General features: G+C 50.8%; 4 protein-coding genes across 4 annotated transcripts; 2 read left to right on the top strand and 2 right to left on the bottom strand.

Annotated features, from left to right (window-relative positions):
* Positions 1 to 1,326: 1,326 nt before the first annotated feature.
* Positions 1,327 to 3,096, bottom strand: LOC112872416. The gene is made up of 2 exons (XM_025935486.1): positions 2,495 to 3,096; positions 1,327 to 1,873 (listed from the first exon to the last, which is right to left on the bottom strand). Exons 1-2 carry the CDS (start codon positions 3,094 to 3,096, stop codon positions 1,327 to 1,329), a joined length of 1,149 nt encoding a protein of 382 aa, XP_025791271.1.
* Positions 3,097 to 4,039: 943 nt separating this feature from the next.
* Positions 4,040 to 5,265, top strand: LOC112872415. Its single transcript, XM_025935485.1, has 3 exons — positions 4,040 to 4,663; positions 4,746 to 4,939; positions 5,013 to 5,265. The coding sequence occupies exons 1-3, from the start codon at positions 4,040 to 4,042 to the stop codon at positions 5,263 to 5,265; spliced, it is 1,071 nt and encodes a 356-aa protein (XP_025791270.1).
* A 3,364-nt stretch (positions 5,266 to 8,629) lies between these two features.
* LOC112902039 (protein ALP1-like) lies at positions 8,630 to 11,652 on the bottom strand. The gene is made up of 2 exons (XM_025970933.1): positions 11,184 to 11,652; positions 8,630 to 9,895 (listed from the first exon to the last, which is right to left on the bottom strand). Exons 1-2 carry the CDS (start codon positions 11,323 to 11,325, stop codon positions 8,856 to 8,858), a joined length of 1,182 nt encoding a protein of 393 aa, XP_025826718.1. The 5' UTR covers positions 11,326 to 11,652; the 3' UTR covers positions 8,630 to 8,855.
* A 5,315-nt stretch (positions 11,653 to 16,967) lies between these two features.
* Positions 16,968 to 17,749, top strand: LOC112903352 (zinc finger protein ZAT11-like). Its single transcript, XM_025972596.1, has one exon. It carries the CDS (start codon positions 17,083 to 17,085, stop codon positions 17,542 to 17,544), a length of 462 nt encoding a protein of 153 aa, XP_025828381.1. The 5' UTR covers positions 16,968 to 17,082; the 3' UTR covers positions 17,545 to 17,749.
* The last annotated feature ends 1,691 nt before the right edge of the window (positions 17,750 to 19,440 follow it).

The raw sequence follows: 19,440 nt of genomic DNA, 5'->3' as shown, positions 1-19,440 counted from the left end.
GTGCCCTAAAATCTGCTCTTTTTCAATACAAGAACTAGAATAAAACATTCAGGCCGGCCTTTGCTTCATAAAACATTATTCTGGCCAACACACCACAATATATGCATGCATTCACTAATCACGTACATAGTAATATAATATCCCAGGTGCAGCAAGCAGGCACGCCAGAGGGAGCATGAACAGCAACAGGACTTGAAGGAAATCCATTTCAGTCATCGGAGACTTTCAGTATGTAGCACCCAATTCCTCAACTCGGATCACGAGCGACACCGGCAACGTGATGCTGTGCATGGGAACCTGTGGGCTGTTGATGCCACCATTTCTTCTTATATTTGTTGGACCAAATTTCTTTTCATATTTGTTGGACCAAATCACTGTAAGCAACTCCACACGATAGGAACACTTCGGAGCTTTGGTAGTAACCAAACTCCAAACGAGCTTTGCTCTCAGGCCATGTGTTCCAACATTTCCAATATATTGTTCCAACATATCAAACAGTTCGCACATAGAGTTTTGGAGAAATGTTCCGTTGGTACTTTCAGTGAAAACTTGCACATACATCTGAGCATGATCCATTATATATTAACTAATGTATGTAAGAAATGCGTACATATTTTTTCAACATGCCTATGGAGAGTAAGCGTAGGTAGTCACCCCCATCAATATCAAGATCTACGCGTCCCTATTTTAGCCGCCCCTCACCGTCCATTGAAGATCTCCTGGGCATCGTCAGATGAAATCTTAAAATACGGGGATATCTGGGAGGGCTTCCCAAAACGGCTTCACCGGTGAAGCAAAATAGCTCACCCGGTTTCTAGTTCATTTTTACCCCCAGTTATAAAACAGCTTTACGCTTCGGTATCTCGATTGCACGAAACAAGTGAAGCCGAAGCCGGTAAAAATCCTCCCGAACAGAAATATTCATCTTGCACCACAAATAGAAATATGAACAAATTAGTGCACTAGTCTACGCGTAACCGCCCAAAAAAGTCAGTGTTACACAAAATCATTAGCTCCATGGACAGCGAGGACATTTGCTCAAAACAATTTCAGGTCACAAAATAAAAAAATCCCTCTAGCAAATTTTGAATTCACCCTCCAAAAATGTAAGAAACCACACCACTCCACTCTGCCCTGCGCTGCTTCCAATCTATCTATCTAGTCTAGTCTAGTGCATACGAAAACAGTGCAGCCAGCACTCTGCTTCCTCTGTTCCGCTGCTCTGTCATCGCTCTCGCTTCCGGCGATTGGCACGCCGCCCGGCCGCCATGACGCAACCTACTCCGTTGGTTCCCTAAGAGCAGAACACTCGCCGGACGGACGCTGCTACGTGCGTACGAGGATCTCCTCGAGGGAGACGGAGAGCTCGAGGCGGCGGGGGTGGTGGTGGTGGTGGTGCATCGACGCCGGGCTCGGCGTGGGCGTGGTCTCGGCGCGGCACATCGGGCAGCTCGTGCTCCCTCGCAGCCACGTGTCGATGCATTCGGCGTGGAAGTAGTGCATGCACTCGGGCAGCACCCGCACGGCCTCGCCGTCGTCGAATTCCGCCAGGCACACCGCGCACGTCGGCTCCTTCCACGCCTCCTCCTTCCGGTACTGGCACACCAGCGCCGGCGACGCCGCCGCCGCCTGCACCAGGTGCGTCCTCGACGTCGCCGCGCTCACCTCCACGCTCACGCTAACCTCGTCCTCCTCCTCGTCCTCCCCCTCGCTGGCGCCGCGCCGGTGGTGGTGCTGCCGGCGGCGCCTCCGCTCGGCGCCTCCGCCGCTGCGGCAGCAGGCAACGAGGACGCAGTGATGCAGCAGCAGCACCAGCGCCACGCACAGCACGGTCACCAGCGCGATGAACGCCGGCGACTTGTACGCCGCCGGGCTCGTCAGCGTCGACCACGACGTCATGGTCTGCGTCTGGGGAGGCGGAGCATGATGGATCGATCGGAGAGGAGGCCTTATGAATGGCAGCGCCAGCGGACAAGGACTCCCCAACGATGGTTACGAGGATCTCTATCTCTGGTGGGCAAGCACTTGTCGTTGATGCCATTGATGGCAACATCCGTGCCTTTTCTGTCCCTTGTGATTGGAAACTAACAGCTCGGTCTCTTTGTTCTCTTGCATCCTGCCTACGCCTGCCGTTTGTGCTCCTTCGATCAACCATAATCTCGATCATATCCCATTAATAAATCACAAATATCACTGCCAAATTACCTATAGCTAGATAGTGTCAAGACTAATCGCAGCACTAATCACTCCCTAATCTCTCTCTCTCTCTCTCTCCAGTGCGTGCCCACGCATGTATTGTAGCCGTGTCGCTTCTTATTCCACTGAGGACCATCAACACTGTGACAACGAGGAGGCCATGCCACGCTACCCTAGTGAAGCATGGCTGGTGACGCTGTCCGGCGCCGGGCAGAAGACGACCTTGATCTCGCCGGGGGCGACGCAGTCTTGCGGCGTGGCCTCCACGTCGGTGGCGTTGGTCCTCGTGTCGGGGCACCGGGCCTTAAACGTCGCCGCCTGCGACGCGCCGGCGCCGCACCCTCCGCTGGGCGCCCTGGCGCCCACGGGACACCCGGCGGCGAGGTCCGCGGCGCAGCCCAGCGTGGGGCACCGCCGGCCCTCCGCGAACCCGTGCGGCGTCACCACCACGGGCACGTTGAACCCGTCCACCAGGCTCACGCTGTACGCCGCCAGCCCGCCCGGCCCGCCCACGCTCACCTGCGCCACCGTCACGGGCGGCGCGTCGCCCGTCGCGCACCGCCCGACCACGTCGTCGCCGTCCTCGTCATCGGCGGCGCACCCCGTGCGCGCCACCACGCGGCCCGACCACGCGCCCGCCGGGAACGCCAGCGTCGCCAGGCCCTCGCCGTTGCCGTCGAGCCGCCCCACTGGCTCGCCGTCGGCGTCGGTGGGGATGGACGGGACGCCCGAGTTCGCGGTCACCAGCGGCCACACGGGGTACGGGCACAGGTTGTGGAGGGTCAGGTTGGCCGTCGCGGGCGCTCCCGGCGACGGCTGCCCGGCAGCGGCGGCGAACACGGTGATCGCCGAGATCATCAGAGCTTCTAGGCAGGTCTTCTTGGACGACGGAATGGCCATGGCGGATTGGCTGCTGCCTGATGTAGATGGAAGTGGCAGTGGGTATATAGTATATAAGGGGAGGTGAATCGGAGATGGTGGTGGTGGTTAAGTCGCAGTAAACGCATGCATTTGCAACGAACGAAGCATTTCATCGGCACGCATGGCGCCGCAAACTTGCAGCATCAGTCATCACTCACACAGCACAAGCCAGTTGCTTGTGCTGCTAACTGCTATTGACATCACGCCGACATACGGGCCCACTGCGTCAGAGACAAAAGTCTTACCGGAGTTTTGCTCTTCCTACCATACAGTAAAATTAAATTACTTCAGGCGGGTTTCGGTGAGTGGAGCAAATGTGAACCTCTAGAAATTTCTAGAAACAATTTGAAAGACATCAGTTCTTACCAGTATAGTAACAATTTCACTTTCTAAAGTTTAGCAAAAAAAGCAAACTACTATGCAATTTTTAGGATCACCATGATGGGATAAGTCTTTATACTGTTGGTTCCTGTGGTCCTCGGCACGGTGGTCTTGTTGCCCTAACCAGGATGGCATTTAGCATATTAAACTAGCTTTTAGGACAGCATCTTAGACTAAGCATCACTAGCTTTTAGATTAGCATCTCGGCGTATGTTTGGCTGTCTTAGCCAGCTATAAATATGTATCCCGAACCTCTCAGATTGGTATGGTATTATATGAGAAATAAACTATAAAATTGCCCCAACTCCTAGTGGCATCCTCTCGATGAGAGTAAGACTTTTAATACTAACAACTGGTATCAAAGCCGTTCTATCCTGTAGCTTAAACATCTCCTGCTCATCTCCTTCCCACGCCTCCCTTTATCCTCAGCCGGCAGTAGGAACACCGGCTGTCCCTACTCATCCCTCTTCCCCTGCGAAGACGGGCAGCAGCTCGCCTGAGGCAGCCTCATCCCCACGCAGCAGCCCCCCACTAGCGTGCCATGTCCAAAGGACAGTCTCAGCGCTCGGTCGCCTCGAGCGCGCGGCACCGGCAGGAGGCTGAGCTCGCTGCGGTAGAGGAACACGAGCGAGCGGCGGCAGAGACCGCTGCGACGGCGGCGAGGGCATCAAGGCTGGCGGCGACGGAACTGGCAGCAACAAGGCCGGAAGTGGAAGCAGCGGCGGTGGCGGATGCAGCGTGTGTGGTGGCATTGGAGCTCAAGGCTCTACGCGGCAGTAGCATCAGCAGCTTTGCCTCTGCCGATGGTAGCACCGACGTGGAACTCAAGCTGGCGAGGGAAGCAGCAGAGAGCGGGCGGCGCAGTGGGCAGCCGCGCACCCCCACGGGCGCGGTGGCGGCAGTCCAGACGGGTGTGGACGAGCTGGCGCCGCTCCTGACAGGGGTGTGTGCAGCGACCGCGCTCCCGGTAGCGGCAGCCCAGACGGGCGTGGACGCACCGGCGGCGCTCCTGGCGGTGACGCGCGTGGCAGCCGCACTCCCGGCAGCGGCAGCCGGGTCGACGGAGATCGCGGCCTTTACAGGTGGCGCGGCTCTCCCTCCCTGGACCGGTGACATGGTCACCACGGGATCCAAGCTGTTGTCAAGGACGTTGGCCCCAGCGGTGGTTGGCTTACCCTCACCAAGACCAACTATGTCGAGTGGGCCGTTTGATGAGGGTAAGGCTCCAGGTGCGGCACATATGGAAGGCAGTTCGGTATGGCGACATCGACTACAACGAGGATCGACGGGCGCTGGATGCCCTCATTGCTGCAGTCCCGCCCGAGATGCAGTTCTCGCTTTCCAAGAAGCGGACTGCCAAGGAGGCCTGGGACGCCATCGCTGCAGCACGCATCGGCAGCGACCGCGCTCGCAAGTCCACACTGCAGGCACTTCGCAAGGAGTGGGAGAATCTGGCCTTCAAGCTAGGTAAGGACGTTGATGACTTTGCTCTCTGTCTCAACACTCTGCTACAGAAGACAGGTGCAGTACGGCGATGACACCTACGACGAGGAGAGAGCTGTTGAGAAGCTCTTCCGTTGTGTCCCCGAGAAGTACAAGCAGATCGCTTGCTCGATCGAGTCTCTGCTGGACCTCTCCATGAGGTCGATCGAGGAGGCAATAGGTCACCTCAAGGTCATCGATAGCGATGAGCCACATCCTCCCTCGGGGCCTATCACCATTGGCGGGAAGCTCCATCTCACTCAGGAACAATGGGAGGCCTGCTAGGGTGACGGGAAGAAGGGGGAGCCCTTCTCCTCGACAGGCGGCCGCAAGAGCGGCAAGCCGCGTAAGGCGCGAGGAGGCACCCAGGCCGGGGTGCGAGGACGTGCCGAGAGTGGCACCCGTGGAGGCGCCCAGTGCGGTGCCGCCGGCAAGCACAAGCCGGCACGAGACGACGCCTGCCACAACTGCGGTAGGGTTGGCCATTGGGCCAAGGACTGTCGACAGCCATGACGCGGCCAGGCCCACATCGCACAGGTGGAGGAGGAGGAGCCGGCTCTGGTCCTGGCACACGCAAGTATCGAGCTACCTCCAGTGGCATCGGCCGCAGCGGCTCTCCTCCACCTTGACGAGCCGAGGGCACATGCCTTTCTCGTTGATGCCTCCAACAACGACAAGACTAATGGGTGGTGCCTCGACACCAGCGCCACCCATCACTTGACCGGTCGACAGAAGTTCTTCACCGATCTTAACTCCAGCATCCAAGGCCGCGTCAAGTTTGAGGACGCCTCCAGCATGGAGATCAAGGGCGTCGGCTCCGTCATCTTCACCGCAGAGTTTGGTGAGCACAGGCTGCTCACCGGAGTCTACTACATCCCCGCGTTGAGGAACTCTATCATCAGCTTGGGACAGCTGGATGAGAACGGTTCGGGCGTGGAGGTCAAGGACGGAGTCATGAGGATTTGGGATCGCCATTGTTGCCTTCTTGCCAAGGTAAATAGAGGCGCAAATCGACTCTACGTCCTTAATGTGCAGATGGCACAACCCCTCTGTCTCGCTGCTCATCGGGACGACGAGGCATGGCAGTGGCATGAGCGCTTCGGGCATCTTCACTTTGAGGCCCTGAAGCGGCTCAGTGCCAAGGAGATGGTGTGAGGCCTGCCATGCCTTGACCACGTGGAGCAGTTCTGCAACATCCACGTGTTGACGAAGCAGAGGTGGCTCCACTTTCCCAACAGACGAGCTTCGTGCACGGGGACTTATGTGGCCTGGAGACACCGGCCACACCGGGAGGACGACGTTACTTCCTGCTGCTCGTCAACGACCTCTCCCGCTACATGTGGGTGATGGTCCTCGGCAGCAAGGGAGAGGCTGCGGACGCCATTAGGCGAGCGCAGGCTGCTGCGGAGGCGAAGTGCGGCTGCAAGCTGCGCGTGCTGCGCACCGACAATGGCGGTGAATTCACGGCGGCTGAATTCGCGCGTACTGCACTGATAAGGGCATTCAGCGCCACTACTCCACGTCGTACAGCTCGCAGCAGAACAACGTCATCGAGTGGCGCAACCAGATGGTTGTGGGGATGGATCGAGCCCTCCTCAAGCAGAGGGGGATGCCGGCTGTCTTCTGGGGAGAGGCGATGGTGACGGCTGTCTATATCCTCAACCGCTCGCCTACCAATGCTCTCAACGGCAGGACGCCATACGAGGCTTGGCATGGGTGCAAGCTGGCGGTCTCCCACCTACGGGTCTTCGGCTGCCTCGCGTTCGCCAAGGAGCTTGTCCATGTTGGCAAGCTCGATGACAGGAGCACTCTGAGGGTGTTCATCGGCTACGCGGAGGGCTCGAAGGCCTACCGCACTCTCGACCCGGAGACACAGCGTGTGCGCACGGTGCGCAACGTAGTATCAACGAAGGGCGAGGATGGGCATAGTACAAGGCGGCAGAAGACGGCTTGACTCCGACGTACGACGACTTCACTATCGAGTACATCCACTTCGAGGGAGCTGGGGGAGTAGGCAGCTCCTCTTCACCGAGCGTGCCTACCCTAGTCCCCGAGTCTCCATCGACCCCGGCGCCCGCTACCCCAGCAGTGCCACGCTCGCCAGCCATGACTCCGGCTGCGACTAGCTCTTCGCCGACACAACTACCGCTGGCAACCCCACGCACTCCAACACCACCAGCCACCCCTCCGGGCACGACTAATCCAACACCAGCTCATGTCGAGCATAGCCCGGTGGAGTTCCCTACTCCGCTCTCTCATGACGAGGAGCGCATCGACGTGTACCACGATGGCGAGCCGTTACGATATCGTACGATGGAGGACCTTATCGGCGACCAGCCGGTGCCGGAATTGGTACCTCACGATCTGGAGGCGCAGTTGCACCTTGCATGCGATGACGGCGAGCCTCGGTCTTTCGCAGAAGCCGAGAGACACGCGGCATGGCGTGCCGTGATGCAATCGGAGATGGACGCGGTTGCGAAGAACCGCACCTGGGAGCATGCTGACCTCCCTCATGGTCACTGCACGATCACCCTTAAGTTGGTGTTCAAGCTGAAGAGGGATGAAGCTGGCGCCATCGTCAAGCACAAGGCTCGCTTGGTGGCACGCGGTTTCGTGCAGCGGGAGGGGATCGACTTTGATGATGCCTTTGCCCCTGTGGCATGGATGGAGTCCGTGCGACTCCTCCTTGCGCTGGCTGCCTAGGAAGGCTGGCGAGTTCATCACATGGATGTTAAGTCGGCATTTCTTAATGGTGACTTGAAGGAGGAGGTCTATGTGAACCAGCCACCAGGATTTGCGATCCCCGGCAAGGAGGGCAAGGTGCTACGCCTGCGCAAGGCCCTCTATAGCTTGCGGCAGGCACCGAGGGCGTGGAATGCCAAGTTGGATCCCACGCTCAAAGTGATGGGCTTCGAGCAAAGCCCGCACGAGGCGGCCATCTATCGGCGGGGCAATGGAGGAAACGCCCTGCTAGTGGGTGTCTACATCGACGACTTGGTGATTACTGGCACCAAGATGCGGAGGTGGCGGCGTTCAAGGAAGAGATGAAGGCCACCTTCCAGATGAGTGACCTGGGACCTCTCTCCTTCTACTTGGGGATCGAGGTGCACCAGGACGACTCCGGGATCACGCTTCAACAGACCGCCTACGCCAAGCGTGTCGTTGAGCTGGATGGGCTCACCGACTGTGACCCAGCTCTCACTTCGATGGAGGAGAGGCTGAAGCTGAGCCACGACAGCACGACGGAGGAGGTGGACGCTACGCAGTACCGGCGTCTTGTGGGGAGCCTTCGCTACCTCGCCCACACACGGCCGGACCTGGCATTCTCCGTCGGCTACGTTAGTCCGTTCATGCAGCGACCGACGACGGAGCACCAGCAGGCTACGAAGAGGATCATCCGCTACTCGCGGGGACTCTCGACCATGGTCTCTACTACCCGAGGTATCCTGGGGAGGCACACTTCGTGGGGTACAGCAACAGCGACCACGCCGGCGACATCGACACCAGCAAGAGCACGAGCAGGACCCTCTTGCTGGTTGATATGGCATTGTGCGAGAAATAAATCAAAAAATTGCCCCAACTCCTAATATCATTCTCCCGATGAGAGTAAGAGTTTTAATGCTAACACACCATGCCGAAGTCAATAACATGATAAACCAACCAAAGGAGCCAGATTGATTTGACATGTTTGCAACAGCTCTCAAGAGGATTACAGTGAGTTCCATTAGTCACGACCGATGCCCTCTTCTGCCCTCTTACAACTCTGCAAAACTGAACATAAAAAAGGATTCAGAGCTGCTGGCATCAGGCGAAAACAAGCACAACAGTGCTTTCCTATTTCATTTCACATGCACACAAAGTTTTCCTCCTCTCGGTCACCTGCCGATCAGGTGCTCGGACAGTTTGTCCCGTGCCCTGACACCATTCTCGTCAGTTAACTGGCACATCTGCTGCCTGTAATTCGCATCGTGGTCGCTCCACGATGCTGCCCGTTGCTCATCAATGGCTGTGTCCTGGAGGTCTATGATTATGTTGTGCAGCAAGCAGCAGACATGGATTATCCGGGGCAGCTTATGCTTGTCTGGGCGCCACATCTCTCCCTGCAGGAACTTCCATGTGTCCTTGAACTTCGCCAAGGTCCTCGGAGCGACTGTTCTTGCAGCAAAGTGCCTCCTGTTGAACTCGGCATTGGACTCTGTGAGATCCTTTTCTTGGTACGGGGTGAGGAGCCAGGGAAGAAGGGGGTACCCTGCGTCACCAATCAAGTATTCCCCAATTTCTGATCCATCCGATACCTTCAGCTTGCTGCCATTCAGCCGCTCACCTTTCTCGCACAGTTTGAAAAGGCCAGAGCTGTGCAAAATGCTCGACTCTTTCATGCTGCCAGGCCACCCAGTCACGATGTCCGTGAACCTCGTATCTGCATCAACAACAGCTTGCAAGACCATGCTGTAGTTCTTCTCCTGATCAAGCCAGACCTTACAATTCGGTTCAGCTGATGAAAGGCACATTGTGATGTGTGTTGTGTCGACAACACCACAGCAGTTTGGCAGACCATGGATCTTCTCAAACTTGGATTTGATCTTCTCCATTTCGCCAGAGTCTGGCCAGCGCAAGTGGTGGCTTGCTCGCTCCTCCATGGCCTCAATGAACCTCCAAGTTATCAGCGAGACGGTCGAGTGGTTCACGCCAATAGAAGATCCTACAGTCACCAGTGACCCACCAGAGTTCAACCTTCGCAGAGCGATGGCCACTCGATCTTCTAAAGAAAGCACTGTCCCATCAAGAAAGGTATAGCTGCTGGACCTCACCATCATTTCATCTTTCACCAAGCTGCAGACATAGTCGAAAGCTCTTCTTGGCATTTTAAAGACAGACTCAAATCTTTGTGCATCCTCGATAGAAGATAACATTCCTAAGAAGGAAAAAAAGTCTGGTTAAAATTTCCATTACTGGTAAGGCAAGAGCTCTCTTGCGATGAGTTAAAAGCGACCACAGTAATCACAGATGAATTACATTAAAGCATTCTATCTAGCTTCATTAAAACTTGACAGCAACATATTTGTCCGGTAGTAAAGCCTATGGTATTTTCCAATATGCTAGAGTGCACCAATATGCTAGAGTTGTATTTTCAACAACATAGGCATAACAAACACATACAAGTAGTAATTACTAAGTAGGTTCCATGTCAGGTACTCCAGTGTAAATACAAAAGTTCATGCAAAACCGCATCAGTCACCTGTGTGACTTCTACAAATAATACAAAAAATGTTTCTTTCAAATATTTGTTTGAAGTTATACTCAGCAAAATTAGGGCGTGAAAGTTTAGTTTATGAATAATAGTCCAGAAACAAGTTTTGGGGTTGACTGTGTTTAGTTAGGAGCTATCTCCTTTCTCAAAGTTATCAGAAAGAGCAACACAACCCTTCATATACTATTTCCTTCATGATATGTCTCTACTTTACCAGATTGGGATTTGAGAAGTCCTGAATCTTCTAAGAAATTGATGCAACAAAAAGACAAAAAAAGTCCAATGTGATGTGCAAACACAGGATGGTTAATGTAGGTGCTGCTAAGCTAAACAGCTGCATGACATGGTGGACTGAACAATACAGCTAATACCTCGTACTTAGAGCAAGAATAGCTATGATCTAGCTATCAGTCCTACGGAGCGATCAAGAGCATTACTATAGTCAAATTACAAATTACGACTGAAAGAGGCGTTAATTTCAGACTACTCTGCAGTTTAATTTTATCCCATCAGCTAGACTAGGCACATGAACCAAAAAAATCTGAACTTTGTTACCCTGCCAGTGCCAGCATAGTAATCAGAATTCAGAGCTCAGTTCTTGGCAACCTAGATTCTATCCCTCCCAATTCGAAACTCGAGTCATCACACCTAAAACTGGAGTGTTCGCTGTTCATGTACCACGACCGAAACAGCAGTGAAACACTTCTGAATCAGGCCAGTGGCATTGCTTCAACTCCAGCATTGCCACCACGCTAATCACGGATACTTCCACCGACGATCGACCAAACCGCAAGATTAGTGGCGTAATTCATCCCTGACGCAGCTTAGATCTACCAATCTCCGTCTGATGCTCGGGAGCTACCACCCAATCCGCAACAAATCTTTAATCGAGGCGTACGGCCACCGGCAGCACGGGTCGGCAGCGCCGGACGGGGAGGGGAGGACGACGCACCTGACATCCGCATGCAGAAGCCGTCCCACCAGTCTGCGGGCGGGCCGCCCGCGCCCGCGGCGGCGGCGGCTGCCATTGCGGCGGCGGCCTTCTTCTCCGCCGCCGCCTTCCGTCGGCGCTTGGCCCCGCGCACCGGCGGCATGGCGCCGCGGCGACGGAATCGAGAGGAGCGGCTCCGGAGCACGGGAAGCGCGGGACGAATCAAGAAGCCGGGGCCGGCATGGGAGGCCTCGTCACGGTCGCGGTGGCGAGGGGGGCGGATGAGGAAGCTGCGGGCGCGCGGTGGCGGGGCACGCGGAGGATGCAGGGCATGGGGAGTGGCGCTCGGGTGAAAGACGCGGAGGGCGGGGCGGGGCGCGTGTGCCTGCGCTGTGGCGTGTGGAGTTTGTGGGGGAAAGAAGCAGCGGCGAGAGAGAGGGGGGAGGAGGGCGGAGGAGCACGACGAGGAAGAGAGGGCCAGCCTGCTCTCCTCTTGTTGTAGAACGATGGATGGAGCTGTATTTCTATTTCTACACGTATAGCCGTATAGGTGGTGTATCGTGTACGTATGTACAATAGGGGAATGACAATACACGTGATGCACTTTGTGTTATTCTACTACTACGTACAATTTTTATGTGTACGTGTATGGATATCCATACATGTAGAAATATTTGCTCACGTGTATGCTCTCCTCTTGAAAGTAGTTTTTAGGTATACTTTAATTTTTCCATACAGTAAAGTTGGAACAAAAAGGGATTGTTGCATGTGGGAGTAAAGGGAGAAGTGCGGTGGACTCGGTCAACGCCACCCTTGCTGTCCCTTTCATCAGAAATGTTTCATTAGCCCATCATTGTTGGATTAGTTCTTTTATTATCCAGATCATCTCGACAGACCGTACTACTTGCAGTACCAAAATTAGAATGCCAAGGTCATCGCTTTTTTCTACTTCTTCTTCTTCTTCTTCTTCTATCTGGGGATTCTTGGTAGTACTGCTCTTAAGTTGTGGACGTGTGAACAGTCAGTTTAGCATGAACAAAAATGGTTTCAGTGTCCATTCAAGCACATGATATTGTTGTGGCTTCTTGTCATGAATGAGATGATGGAGCAGCCAATCAAGCCACTAGGAGAGGGAGGTCCAATGCTATCCTGTCTGGATTTACATTACAGGGAGAGCCTGCTGCTTCCTGGGCCACAAGAGGCCATGACAGGCCGCCGAGCAAGCAAAGCAGATAGCCTCTCGCCGTGGGCTGTTATTTCTTTTTGTTTCATGGGCTCTGTATCCATTTTCGGCCCAGTTACTTGGTTGCCCAATTATGCTCACATAGCGTGGACATTGCTGGGAATACAGAGCACAGTTACAGTTATTCATAACATGCGCTGCGCGAAAGTACAGTTACAGTTGCTTCTCACTGCGTATACCTAGCTAGCACGCGCTTAGCTTGACGTGTATGAGAAAAAGGCTAATACGTTGTGAGAATTATATTGGACTTCTGACTTTAGAGGTGCAAGCAAGCTAAGGTCATTTTATTTTATCTGGCATGATGTGAACCGTACCCTTAATTAGCATCTAATAACAAATCAGCCAAGTGCTAATTCTTTGGTGCTCATCATTGTAGCACTGATGATGGAACCGCCAAACTGGTTTTGTATCAAGACTTGGGGAAGCATGCAGATCAACGTTTACTACTCATTTATGCAACGACTATAGTTCAGTGTATTTGTTTAATTATTTCAAGAAAAAACTATAGTTCAGTGTAGCGATGGGATCTAGAGGGAACTGATTATTCAGACATATATGCATGACGCGTATGTGCACTGCGTTGTAATTATTTCTTCCCTCGGGGAAACATGATAAGCTCGGCGCTAATACCATTGGCGCGTCGAGTAGTAACTACCTGCTACTTGATGCTGACTTGCGGCTATGTATATTTTATTTGAGCTACAGTCGTCGTCGTCGTCGTCGTCAGTCTCATGCGTGTACTAGCTAGCTGATCTGATCTATTCTTTAGTCAATGCATATCCACAGTCATTAGTTCCACATGCAGTACGTACACGATATGGCAGACTCATATGTGTAGTCTAAAGTCTGGGTCTTCATCAGTGTAAGTTGGTCACCAGCAGCCAGGCAACAAGGAACCACTCCTAAGTACAGAAAGTTCTAGTATCGGTTTCCCAACCGGAACTAAGGAATTGCGTTTTAGTTCCGGTTAGTAACACCAATCGAGATTAAAAAGATTCCCAGCCGCGGCGAGGCAGGGACTCCCTTTAATTCCGGTGGATTAAAGGATTGTTTATTTTTTCTGTATTTCTTTTCATTTATTTCTTTTTTGTTTCTGTTATATTTTAATATTCAAAATTACGTAGTATTTTGTAGTATTACTATACGTTCCTGTACGCGCGCTTGTTAGAGCTGAGTATGAAATCCACAAATATATAGAATGAGTTTTATGTATACTCGCATGTAGCTACTCTCATCATCAGTATACCACTGTGTGTATGTCCGCATACTCATTTATCACGTTGAGTATGTTCATATACTAATCTAAAATACTTCAAAAAGGATATATACAAAAAATTTGAAAAGCAACCCTATTTTATAAATATACTATAATTATACCTTAGTACTAGTACATAAAAATTAGTATGTCCACATAGTCTATGTATGATCGCATACCCAACGTATATACCATCGTAGATGTTCTAGTATGATCACATGCTTCACGTACATGCTCTTCGTTGGGTTAGATACGAGAGGCACGGCGGCGCACAGCATCAAGAGAGCGCGCAGGCGGCCATCGCTCGAGGCCGCGTGGGGAGGTGGAGACGGCGGGATTCGACTATTGCGGGCTGAAAGATGCCGCCGGAGGAGGTGGAGACAGTGGCGTAGAGGACCTGGGCTGCGACAGTGAAGAGGTGGTGGCGGCGGCAGAGATCTAGAAACATCCAAGTGTTGGAGGAGGAAGAGGAGAGAAGAGGCCGGGATATATATATAGGGGGATCTTTGGTCCTGGTGGAGCCACGAACTGTGATAAAATGATCTTTAGTCCTGAGTGGTGGCTCCAACCGGGACTAAAGATCCCCACCTTTAGTTACGGGTGAAGCCACCACCCAGGACTAAAGAGCCTTTGGTCCCGAGTCGTCGCTTCTCCCGGGACTAAAGGCTAATTTTGACGGGCCACAAGAAAATTTCAGCCCACCTTTGGTCCCGGGTGGATCTACCATCCAGGAATAATAGGTCATCTTCCCAGTTTTTGGGTGTTTTCACTTTGATTTCTTTCTTTTATAAGTGGGGGCTGGCAGTTGTCAATTGCGTAGAATATAATTTATAGGTCTAAAAAATGCAAAACAAAGTATTTCATTTTGTTTAGATTTTATATATACAAGAAAAATCTTTAATTTATATTTATGTGTTTTGATCCATGAAATACATAACTTGATACACATTATATTTTTCATTTTCACAATGCAAATATGTATTAGCTAAATAAAATATTTGAAATTATTGCTTTTCGACAGGAAATGAGTTTTGTCACCGCATTACCGTTAAAAATGAGCTTTTCCATAATATTATTGCCAATAATAAACCTTTTTATGGAATCCATGAGTTTTTGCCTTGTTTTAATCACTATAATAAATAATAAGTGTGTGTGTGTGAGTGTGTGTGTGAGAGAGAGAGTGTGTGTGTGTGTGAGAGAGAAAGAGAGTGTGTGTGTATGTGAGAGTGAAAGAGAGACAGTGCGTGTGTGTGAGTAGTGTTAGTGTGTGTAGAATCCAAAAGATATCAAAAAATTATATTTGAACATGAAAATTAAGTAGAAAACTACGAAATTTATAAAACACAACGAACAATGATGAAGTATAAATAATAAAAATATACAAATTGTTCATCAGATATTTATAAAAGTGATACATAATGATTCTAATACATTAAAGATCCGCATCTACTGGTACGGTAATTATCTTCCTCTTCACATATGTCCCTTGATTATGATCGCGGCACAAGTACGGAGCATCCTCATTGGCTAACAGGATGCATGGATCGGCATTCACCGCAAAAGGAGGAATCTCAACAAATTTATTATAATTCTCCGACAGGTCTGTCTTGTCCTCGACTCCAATGATGTTTCTTTTTCGTGAAAGAACTATACGCCGCTTTGCTTCATCTGTTTGCTTGTTTATCCCCCTTTTTTGGCTTGCTGGACATATTCTTCAGGTAGAAAACCTGAGTGACATCCTATGCTAGAATGAATGACTCCTCTCTATAACCAAAATTGTTGAGGTCCACTATTATCGTCCTGTACTGATCTTTTGTTATGCCTCCTCCAGTCAGCTTCACCTATTGGCACCAAAATAGAGGTATCTTCAAAATGGGTCCATAATTCAGTTCTCATATCTCCTCTATGCAACCATAATATGTCTCCTTTTTACCGTTGTTGTCTGTGGTATCTATACGGACACTGCTATTTTGGTTGGTGCTCTTTTTATCTTGGGCTCTAGTGTAAAATATATTCCTATTTATCTCGTACTCTTGGAATGTTAGGATACTCCAAGCTTGTCCCCAAGCCAGCCACGCCGGCTGTCCCCAAGCCTCTAGTCCCGGCTGGAGCCACCAACCAGGACAAATGAGGGACTTTTAGTCCCGGTTGGTGGCTCCAACCGGGACTAAATGTCCCCCAACCCTCTCGACAGGCTCCTAGCCGCTGGATCTTACACTAATGCTTTCATTAGTCCCGGGTTCAAAACTGGCCGGGACAGATGAGGAGGACGAAATATTATTTCTGCAGCGGTGATTGCATGTACGACAACATCCAACGCGCCATGTTAGGTGTTCCTGTTTCTAGCCAGTGACAGTCCATAGAAATCTAAAGTAAACTGTGGGAAAGTTTACTTTAGAGAATGATGCACCACCGCGATTAATAATTTGCATCATGAATAATACGGAAGTTTCTTCAGACTCATAATAATCAACTTACTGATTATTGGTATTAAGGTCGTTGGCCAATCAACATAACCATTTTATTTGCGTGCGGAAAGACTACTGGGCCATTCCCATAAAAAAGAAGATGAAGAAGAATAAGCATTTATCAACAACTAACAGCTGCTTTTAATTTGGAGAGCATGTGGAATTGATGCAAAGCATGCACATATACGGTGTTTGCCATTCATCTTCAAAGTCATGCGCATGGTCATAACAAATCAGCATACACACTACGCTAGCTATTTTCAATGTAATGTGCATCACGTTGCCAATCAAAAACAGGCCAAATAAACTCGGCTTTCAAAAAGAAAAAAGAAGAAGAAGTTGCAGTTAGCACAGCAGGCACGATACAAGCAGTGTTTAATTATTTGTATTCCTTTGTCCAGAACGGGCGTTGCGGAATTCTCATTTTCAGAGGCACACTGCTTACTTCACGTTCATTAGATAAAAAAGAGTCTCAAACTAAGATCGTCGATGGAACACGCGGGTCATTTTTTTGGAACCCTAGGGGCGAAATTCCTGTGTGCACCAGGTCCGTGTGCTCCTACCACTACTCGCACCATCGATGTCCTCGAAACTTCACACGTGACGCCACCAAGCTCGCGTCCACACATCGTAAGCAGCAAAGAGCACAGAAGCTTCCATAGTCGATCATGCATGCCACGCGTGGCAGGCCCCCATTGGTCAGGACTACGCGCTAAAGCTCAATTGCTCGACGTGTTGACTCCAGGTCAATGCAGGCATCTCATCGATCCTTTGCCCTCGACGATCGCCTATAAATCCGTGCCTGTGCCTTTGCATGAAAACATTCGGTTGCGCAGCTTATAAGCCTGTTGTCTTTCCTCTCTCTCCACATCTGATCTTCGTGCGTGGACACACACGTGCTTGCTCATTACTTGCTGCCGTGTGATCATCTAGTGCCTACGTCATCAAGACCCCATGGCCACCACCGCAAGATCGTCGACGGCGGACTTGCTGCTCTACCTGTCGCTGTCGACGGCGAGCAAGGTGATCGCCAAGGCCGGCGGCGGCAGGCACCACCGGGACCGCGCAGCAGACGGGGCGTTCCGGTGCCGCACCTGCGGCCGGAGCTTCGCCACGTTCCAGGCGCTCGGCGGCCACCGGACCAGCCACAACCGCCCCCGGGTGCGCGCCGACGGCCTCGACCTCCTGCTCGGCGCGCGCCCCGGCAAGGGGGCCGCCAGCGACGTCCACCGCTGCAACACGTGCGGCATGGTGTTCACCACCGGACAGGCGCTCGGCGGACACATGCGCCGGCACAGGGCGGCGGTGTTCGATGCTGTCGTCGCCGCCGTGCCGGAGACGACGACGACGACGTCGTTCCGCGATAGCGATGATGACGAGGGCCACTTGCCCATTCAATTAATCCAGTTCATATGATGAATTGAAAGATCGATCAAATTATGTTTGGTTTGCATTGGTTTGGTTGCATCGATCAGGAAAATTATATTACACAACTTGATCAGCGCATGCTTATATGCGTGTCACAAGGGTTATTTTATTTTGTTATTACTGATCGAGTATGGTTACTGTAATAAGAAGTACATAGTCTATATTGCATTTTTTGTTCATAACGGACCAAGCCCCAATATATATACATGGTTAATTGGCTATATTGCTGCAACAAAGTTAATATATATATATGTGCTTTAATATGCCTCTTTATCATGGGTCGATCTGGAGATCAAGATACTAAATCACTCCGCAATATGCCTCTTTTTGTGACATTTAGCAATTCTTTCTTTCTTCGAATTATCATATTGACATCATACAACTCTACTACACGTCCAACTATATAAACAAGCAACTACTTCTCCAGTCTCAGCAAGAAGAAAAATATTAAAAAAATAACTGAAAACGAATGGAAAGGCACAAACCCTTCGTTCCTATAACGTACGCTACCTCATGTTGACACACTCTAGTCCCTTGTTTTTGCAGCTTGCGAGTTGTCCTCCTTTCACAGCTTGGTTGGTAATGTCGACTCTCAATGAATCAATGCGTGAGCCTTACCCAGCATACTTATTCTATCTCCAGTTGAGCTCATATATATATGATGATGCTAAGTGGAATCATTGCCCACTGTCAAGCCAGACGATGTCTCCTGCTTCATTCCTCTAAAGTTTGGCGAAGTGAACTTAAACAATGATAATAATAAACCCCAACTCTAAAGGTTATTATCCATGCCGGCCTTCATTGTATACCGCACAACCTATGGAACACAACTGTGATGTATTCAAGGGAATGAAATTAAATGGTAATAAACTAATGAAATTTATGAATCTGCTGTTCACAAATTATTTTTTTCTACTCATAAAAATATAACTATCCTTTTGTGGCCATGCTCCGAGAACACGATTAAAACTTGTTGTGTGAATAAGAATACGCACGATTAAAACCTTCTAATTTGACTGCAGGCGGAGAGGTCTTGATGATTTTCACTGTTACTGTGCTTTTGAACACAGCAGCGCATACACCGCACACCCATAGAGTCACACCGACCTAGACCTACAAACTGTATACGCGTACATTACGCGTGCCTAAGGAGATTGAAAAAGTCATCACTGCACTTTGGTACTCCGATCCACAAGTGCCGGTTATCAGTATTGTGGCTCACAATGCAAGCAAGCTAAGAGCCGGTCGAGCTAGCCAGCGAAGAATTCATTTGTTTGGTTGTTGGTGCAAATAAAGGAAGGAAGAAAACAGAACATGTGATCGATGAGTTTCGTGGAAACTTCGTTCAGAGATTAATGTCAGTGAACAGTGACAGCATGCTCTTATTGAGCTCTCCATGCAAGTTTCTGAGAAACTTCCTAGCTTGGCTTTTCGCTTCGTGCATAAGCCACTGCAAGGAATGGATCGGGTATGCTTGCTTGCCAACGTCGTCGTCGTACAGCAGAGATACCTAGCTTTGTTCCCGGCCCTGATGACTGCTAGCTAGCTTGACCTCTGTGCGACTAGGTCTTAAGCTAGCTATGTGATCGATGCACTCTTGCATTAGCGGATGCGATCTCATTCGTTTATTCCCTTATCTTAATCTTTTGTTTGTTGGGGTCTTGATACGGATCGATCGACATGCACCTGGTGCTGGATGGTGGTTCGATCTTTTTTTCCAAGCATTCTTTTCATACTACAAACTAGTTACTAGTATGTCTTTTCACCTGCTGGTTAACATCAGTTACTTTATTAATTATTCCTATATCCACGAAGTAAGGTCTTTCATTTCTTATATCTGAAGGAAATGTATAACGAATAACAATAAAAAATAGCTAGCTGTCA

Source organism: Panicum hallii, chromosome 8, assembly GCF_002211085.1.
Source record: "Panicum hallii strain FIL2 chromosome 8, PHallii_v3.1, whole genome shotgun sequence".
NCBI classification, from domain to species: domain Eukaryota; kingdom Viridiplantae; phylum Streptophyta; class Magnoliopsida; order Poales; family Poaceae; genus Panicum; species Panicum hallii.
The sequence above is the reverse complement of the archived record's forward strand: the minus strand, read 5'-3'. Positions and strand labels throughout refer to the sequence as shown.